This window comes from Cariama cristata, unplaced genomic scaffold, assembly GCF_000690535.1.
Source record: "Cariama cristata isolate BGI_N322 unplaced genomic scaffold, ASM69053v1 scaffold39060, whole genome shotgun sequence".
Lineage (NCBI taxonomy): Eukaryota > Metazoa > Chordata > Aves > Cariamiformes > Cariamidae > Cariama > Cariama cristata.
The window spans coordinates 1-8,115 of record NW_009597075.1 but is presented as its reverse complement, the minus strand read 5'-3'; the positions used below and the strand labels follow the sequence as shown (position 1 = coordinate 8,115).

Sequence of the window (8,115 nt, the reverse complement as noted above, 5' to 3'; positions counted from 1 at the left end):
TGAATGGATATGAACAGATTATTGCCAGCTATCTCACTAGAATGGCTGATGAGGTTACTACAAGGAAACAGTAGCTCACTGTGTGCACTGTTATACCTATGCAATACAAAATGAGATGTGTTAGCCAGAGTTATACTATTTTTAAGAGAAGTATGGTCACACTTGTTTCCATGTCATAGCACTTACTGACCATACAGTACCTTAACTGAATGAAATCTGTCCATAGCTTAAAAAAAAAAATTACTCGTACAGATTCAGTAATAGAATTAATTCACTGCCTAACACATAGGTACCCTGGTCTGACAGATTCTGAAGAGCTCTACAAGAGAAGAAAATAAGATTACTAAATGCCTCTCTTCTAATCCACCCTGTGAGAGACTAATGAAAAAATAGAAAAGAACAAATTCAACAACTCTGAGTACAATTTCTTCACGCATTTCAAAGGTTATATTGATTTGAAACAGAATAGCTGAATTGTTCCAACTGTCAGATTCATCTTCATGAAAGAAGTCTACTTCCAAAACTCTGCCTGGAATGCTTAGAGTAGGATCCCTGCAAGCAACACATCTGCCCTAACAAATACAGCACTATGATAATGACATAATACTTCTCCCTTGTACACCTGGAAGTGGTTGATTACAATTCCCATTTTACAGAAGAGATATCAAAAGTTGTCACTACGTCCCAGTCACCTGAAATCAGGCCAATACAAGTCCTGATAGGAAACTGGGGTCAGTCAGATCAGGTGCAGAATCAGGAATAGAACCCATCTTCCTTGGCTCAGAACTGGAGATCTACCACAGGACTACAATGCCCCACATAGAGAAAAACAGTCACTCTTGTGCTTTTTGCTCTTCAACTGTATCTCTACTTTCCTTCCCAATTTAAGAAGGAAGATGGAAAGGTGAAAGCAAAGGGCAGAAATTAAAGAAAGTTTGCAGAATTTCATGGGTTCTGAGACAAAACTTCCCATGAACCATGTAACAGACAGGATTTATTCTCATAAGGATACACAGATTTTAAGGGATGCTATTGTAATCTTAATAAAAGTAGGTTAAATATACTTTCCTATTCAGAGCAGACTATATTTGACTAAGTTGAAATCATTTTAGTAACTCGTTTTCTAGCCTCAGGACTTGGGGATTTTTCTCCCAGTGTGATCAGGAACTTATGGGAGAACAGTTTTAAGACCAGAAGAAAATACATTGTTGAAATGAAAACAGGGTAGAACAAAGAGACACTGGCAGACTGCTGTGCAAAAAATTGAGAGATAATTAAAAACAAAAAATCTTGGCTCAAATCATTATTTTTCATTTGAAAGAGAACATGAAACATATGCTAATATACCAAGTCATTTGCGTGTGCAGTACTTCAAAGATGGTCTCTGTAAAACATTTTCAACCCAGTGCATGGGAAATTTGGTATGCTACTCCGTGTTATTAATTTGCTATTTAAGGGACTGGGTATTTACCCTGTGAATTAAAGTACTGAACTAATGGGCTAGATCCTCCACTCAATTATCCCAGTCCAGCCCACTCAGAGTGAAACTAAGCTGGTTTAAGAAAAACAAGAATTTGACTCAATTATCTTTAACTGGACCATTCACGAACAAGCCACTTTCATGCTAATAACACCTTTCATTAGAATGTCAATATGGTTTTTTATTGTTGCAAACAGGACTTCACCTTCCTAAGCAGTTCCATTGGAATGAATAGATCCAAGGTGACCAAGTCAACCACTGCTCCACATAGCACAATGGAATCTCAATAGAAACACGTTTTAATAACAGAACTGCAAATTAACTTCAAGCACACCATTAAACTTCCTCTAAATGACAGGCAGGACCTGAGAACTGTTGGAACTGACAGCTGCTATGTTCCAGGCTACCTGATACCAGACATCCAGCTGAGAAGAGATCTACACTGAGCGAAAAGGGGGGCGAACTACACAATCGAAGCCCTCTGGTTCACGTCACAGCAACACAAAACTGAAATATTAAAAGGCATCTGAACAGAGGTGAATACAAACTGCAAGGCAGAAACAAAAAGGGAAGAAGTCAGTGGGTATAACAGAAAGTCAACTACATTCCTTATCAATAAAGACCTTACTCAGAATTCAGTAGGACTATCTACTCATCTAAAGCAGCCAGGTATGGTCCATAAAGCTGTAATGAATGGACGTAGTTTGTGATGGATACTTCTCAGGCCTGAGGTGAATGCAAGAAAACACAGATGACCAGTTTGCTGCTTCGTATTTCTGACTCCAAGGGAACAAGTTGTTAATCCATCTCCAGGATTACACTCTACTAAAGATATACTGATATCTACCCAGTGTCTTGCTGTTCAAAAAGTCTATATCCAAGTACCAGCATTTAAAAGAAACCTGTACAAGCAGCTTTCAGCTACCATTCATCATTTACAGTATAGTGGCTATGTAGACTTTACCAAGATTCTGCATTTCAAAATTATTAATTTCTCAGAAGTTTTGAATTTTTCAAATTATGTAACACTGAAATACGGATTTCTTTTGCTCCGGGTCAATGTCCTTTCCTTCTCCTCTTTGCCCTGACATACCATAAAGTGTAACAAAATTGACTAGGATTTTTTTGATTGAGGAGCTGGAGGGTGCGCTGATGTTTTTGTTTTTTAGATCCTCTGCTTTGTGAAATGTTAATTTGACAAAGGAAAATCTGAAGGCCACACTTGCCATGCTAAATTTTTTTATTTTTTTTTTTTACATCTGAGCACTTACAGAATATTAAAAGAAAAAACAGAAAAAAGTCTTAAGTCAAAAAACGACAAACTCCAAAATTTAAATCTAACCAGTTACTTATCAAGGGAGATCTAGGGAGACAAATAAACAGGTGTCTCAGTGTTCGCTACATAAACAGAATTTACGTATCCAAAGTCTATTCCTAATAAGAAGTCAAATAACACATACGCACTTTGCTGGATTGCTGCCTAAAAGTTCTAATCCTCTTCACTCTGATTGCAAAATCACCACTGCCAAGCCTCATCTCTTGGCTTTATCAAAGACTGTGCATGAAGCAACTTCATGGCCTGACACACATACACCTCAGTCCACGTGACTTCACAAGCACCAGGTAACTTCAGCAGATCAGAGCACATGAAGTCAAGCCATAGCCAAGATATTATACAGCTGGCACTCACCCTTCTTCCTCCAAGTAAATAAGTGTCTATGAGCCAAAAGGAGGAAAACGCTGTTGAGATTTAACATGTTGCAATGACAGAATCGGGGCTAACACGTGCAGTCCTGCTACTTCGGATGAATACTTTCACATTTCACTGTATGTATTCTCTGGGAATAAGACCCTTAAGCAGTTTCATTAGAAAAATTAAATTCCAGAATTTCAAGGTTGAGTAAATCAAATTGGATCAAAGTACATTTCAAAACAAAAGTGATTTGTAGATCTGCTGCCTTCTTAGTTGTATCTAATGTAGGTAGGAGAGACAATTTGCTGTAGAGTCTCCAAAGCTAGAGGATCACATTTACTGTAGGAAATACAGGAAATAACTTACAGTTCATCAAAAGAGAGCCCTTATTTTTGTAGAAACTTGGGAGAAAAACAATTTAAGAGAGATGAGTTGGACAGGGGAGGGGGGCTTGTGTTTTAGGAATTGAAAATTATTTCTGTTCTTCCATTTGCAACAATTTGCTGTTCCAATCTAAGCATTTCAAAATGGAAAATAGGAACAATTTCATTAAGGCAATCAAGAACATAAAATGAGAAGATATAGCACATAGAAAGACAAAGGGAACAAAGGAGTTAAGTCATACATGGTCAGCAATGAGGTCAAAGGAAAGGTTTTACACATGCTAAACTGATGGCAGTACTGGTGGAAAACCAGAAAAAGGAAAGGAGCCATGGGCAGAGGTGGAGGCAAAGGATGGAAGATCTTACATAAAAGCAAAAGCAGAGAGGTGGGGCGCAGGGGGAGGCTGGAACTTAAAAAAAAAAAAAAAGATTAAGGAACTTGGGGAGAATAAACCTGCAGTCAGAAAACAGAAGCTGAGCCAAAATGATGTGATTGCCCAGCAGGCAGTTACATGCACACATGTGAGTGGGTGAGAACAGACATGGAGAAAGGGGCCTGGAACAGCAAAGAGACTGTGAGAAAGCGTTGAACTACAAGCAGAACAGAAATCTGGTACATGTTCCGTCTGCAAGCAAATACAAAGAGCTTCCAGGTCAATGTAATGAAGTTCTTCCTTGGATACACCTGAAATAAGATCCTTCTCCCACTCTTATGTTCTTAAGAGCTAAGCTATAATGTCACCTTGGGTATATCTGCAGAGTAAATATGCAAAGAAAGGCTCCTAAATCTAAGCACTGGGTTGTCGTAACTCCAGTTGACTGTGTCAGATATTCAGAAAAGGACCTGGGTGCACGAAGACTGTAGGAGAAAGAAAGCAGATCTGATACAGGGATTGCAATTACAGCGGAAACAGAGTGTTTCTGTTATGCAAACACATGGAACACAAAAAGGTGACTCATGAGACAGTGGAGGAGGAAGCCAGGAAAGAAGTGAGGAAATGGAATGAGCTGAAGGTATACGTTGATATGTTTAACACATTTATCTCCATCTCTAACTTGTCAGGAGACACTTGGGCAATTGCTAAGTGACCTATAATTCGACACTATCAATCACCTATCTCCCTTAATCACTTCTCAGCACATAGCGAAATAAATAATGATTTTGCACAACAAATACCAAATCCATGAGTAATGGTACTCACTGTAATGCAGACAGGGCTCTACAACCTCAAAATAAGAAACGGTGAAGAAAATACTTCCAGACAAATAACGAAGGACACAAATCCCCAACAACTTAAAATATGAATGGTATGATTCTTCTCACGGTTGCACTATTGTTAATCAAGAGTAATTCAAGTCAGGAACTCTGGGCTTACAACAGCGTTGGGAACTTCCTGCTACTGCCTACATTATCAGCGTAGCAGAAAACAGAGAACTACGTTAACATACTTCAGTAAATCTTAAACTGAGTGAAATCACACCACTTCCCCAAACTCTGGGATAGTTCAGAAACACCGTCAGATTCTGGAGGCCAGTTATCTCAAGTGAGGATATTCCCAGCCACTTCAACCTTTAGTCATAACATCTGAATCTCATGTGGCTTACCCTGTGTCTTGCTCCCTTGCTTAACTCACCATTGTTACGCTTTCATTCAAGTTTCTCATTTATACATGATAACATTTACCTTTACAAAACAGGTATCACACATTCCACCATGTTGCGTACCATGCTTAGTTTAACTAAGATCAGTACCACAAGGTAACAGAATAGTCAAGTGTAGCTTTTATGTAATACCCCAGCCTCCGTATCTTTCACAAACAGGTGGGGCACTCACAGAGCGACAGTCACTGCAGTGAAGAACTATACTACTTTTACATAGTGCAAGTTTAAGAAACCCAAAACGGCAACAATAAATTCAAGAATTTGCGTCATCCAGGACTCTATGGAACACCAGTAGACCATCTGATCTGCTCTGTGGCAGTGCTGTACACACAAACAACAGAGACAGAAAACATCCTGGAGAGTTGTGTCAGTGATAATTTGCATGCCACCTTATCGTTTAAAATGTTTTCCTTCTTGGTGTCTAATTAATATAAATATAGCTGTACTTACAGACAGGGTAAGCCTGATCTCCTTATGGTTACAGTTTTTTGAGAACTTTTTCTTTAGTGCTTTAACTGCATCTTTAGGCCTGTGACAAGAAATTAAGTAAAAAAAGTTACCAGTGAAGTTAAGACCTTTTTTCTAGTTTGTAACTTCATCCAAGAGCCTGGATGAATACCGGCCTGAGATACAGGACCAAATTCATCCCTGTATTTACACCCACATAAAACTAGAGTAGTTGCTCCATTGATTTCACCAAAATCACTTCAGCATTGAGCTACCGTAACAAATCACTGAATCAGGTTTGTTACTGCAGACTGCATTACTCCAGAGACTTGTGCAGAGAAAAAGTTATTCTCCTCTGCAAAGTCTCCTCCAAAAGTGTATTATTTCACTGTTGTACAATAGATTTACTTCTCTAGTTTTTATTGCTATGAAAGGGAATAACAATTGCCAGCCGCATCAAGAGTTGACTGGTACCTTTTTTTTTTTTTGGATGCAATTTTTATGATGCAATTAAAAAAAAAATATTCTTCTGGGAGTGTGTCAGGAGTAGGGCTGTCTTGGCTAACTTCCAGTATTATAATTGCAGGATGCTTTTAACTCATTTGAGTAACTACCATGTACGGATTGACAATCCATTCCACCCCAGAGATAGTAGCATTTCTAGCCCAGTCGTTTTCATTTCTATATATATACACCCCATATCTTTTAAATATCTATGTGGGAGGAGAAGGGTGGAAGATGGTATCAAGCTTATCACATGTAGGAAACAGTTTTGCCTGATTAATATGGGCTATCTACAGTGTACAATTATTAGGGCCAGCTCAATGCCCATGATCAACAAAACCAAGAAGTCTCTTTAGGATCTCTCTAGAATCTAAGATGGAGCAATAGGCACAAATATAATGTTTCAATAAGAAAAAAACAAATCTTTGTTGAAAATATTTCCAAGTCAATGAAACTAAGTGAGTATTTACAATTACTGCATTGTGCAGTTTGAAATACTGTTGTACTTCATCAGAAAAAGAGATTTCTCTATTTTTCTTGATCCTATATTATACCCAGTCATACCAGTAGAGCATCAAGCGATGGATGGGAGCATGAGAGTGGAGAAGAAAACTTCCCCTTGCAGAAAACTGTACTACTACTATTCCACTCCTGCTTCTTGCCTCTCTCACTAAAGCATCTGGAAATGCTCTGGTCAGGAGCTGGATATTGCATTAAAATAACCATTCGCCTAATCAGATACAGCAGTTCTGCTGTTCCTAGTATCCTGTTACAGACTGTGACTAGTAGTTGTTGCCTAGGAGGAAGTTATAAGGAGTTCCTCTGTAAGCATAAGCCGTGCACAAGAGGAAATAGTTTATTTAAAAAAAAAAGCTGTTTTGCTTAGAAGCTCCAGATAGAAACTAACGCTGAGGGTCAAAGTATGCTGTTGCTTATGGCAGTTATTACTGATCGTCAAAGCTCTAAGAGCCACGAGTGAGAGTATGGGATCCAAAAAAATGAAAGGAAGGAAAAGCTGATATAAAAAAAGATACTCGTGTGGAAACTAAGGCATACCTCATTCTCCTGGAGAAAGCTCTCCAGTTGGTGTTAAAATATGCCACCGCTAGCAGTGAGTTCTTGCAATGCAATGCTGAAGCAGATCTTACATGAGAACAAATTTCTTTCTCCCTCTTTTACAGGTGGGAACAAGGAAGCACAAAGCAGCAAGTAGCCGAGCAAACCAGAATGTGGCCACTCCGTGCAAGATGCCACCTCTGTCCTGGGAGCTCTGGATACATGCCTTGATATGATGGATCCCACTGAACAGAAACCCAGCCACCGTTTCGCTCTTGCTGTGATGTAGGTCGCTTGATAAATTGCATAGTAGGTAACTGATTAAATAAAGCACAGAGTTTGAAGTAGTGTTGTAGGCAACCAAATGCTCAAGGTCTTTTTCCAGGCTGGGTTTTGCAGAGCACAAGGGTACTCATTTAGCTGGACAGGTTATACAAAACACATCAGACTTGGGTGAGAAACTTACGTTATCATCTTTTTCTAGTGCTTGTCTTTGGGGAAGACCCTAACCTCACAAGTCCTGATGGCTGAGCAAGAGACACCGAGACAGGCAAAACTCTTCCCTAGGAACCAAAGACACCTGCTCCCTGCTGCTATTGCGTTTTGGATAACTTTACATATGCGTCGTATGCTGCCTGCTCGATTTTGCCCTGCCCCCGAGCAATGCTGGTGCTACCTCTGAGAAGAAAAACCGCGTATTCTCATTCCCCACAGGTGAAGGAGGCTGGTCACGGCACTGGCGGTCCCTCTGACACCGGAATGTCCCGTCCCCCCCGGGCCCACAGCCCCCTGCCCGGCTCACCCCTCCTCCGTCGCGTTGATCACGTCGCAGATGTGCATGAACTGTCCCCACTCCTCCGTCTGCAGAGCTCCAAAGGTCGCCCGGTCTG

The 8,115-nt window shown here is 39.9% G+C and overlaps 1 protein-coding gene across 1 annotated transcript in view; it reads right to left on the bottom strand.

Annotated features, from left to right (window-relative positions):
• Nucleotides 1-8,107, bottom strand: part of TOM1L1 (target of myb1 (chicken)-like 1) — a gene marked incomplete at its 5' end in the record, with an annotated part of 22,820 nt that extends 14,713 nt beyond the window's left edge. Inside the window, 2 exons of the mRNA XM_009708572.1 lie at nucleotides 5,669-5,747; nucleotides 8,028-8,107. Coding sequence (XP_009706874.1) covers nucleotides 5,669-5,747; nucleotides 8,028-8,107 — 159 coding nt within the window. The remainder of the gene's footprint in view (nucleotides 1-5,668; nucleotides 5,748-8,027) is intronic.
• Nucleotides 8,108-8,115: the final 8 nt, after the last annotated feature.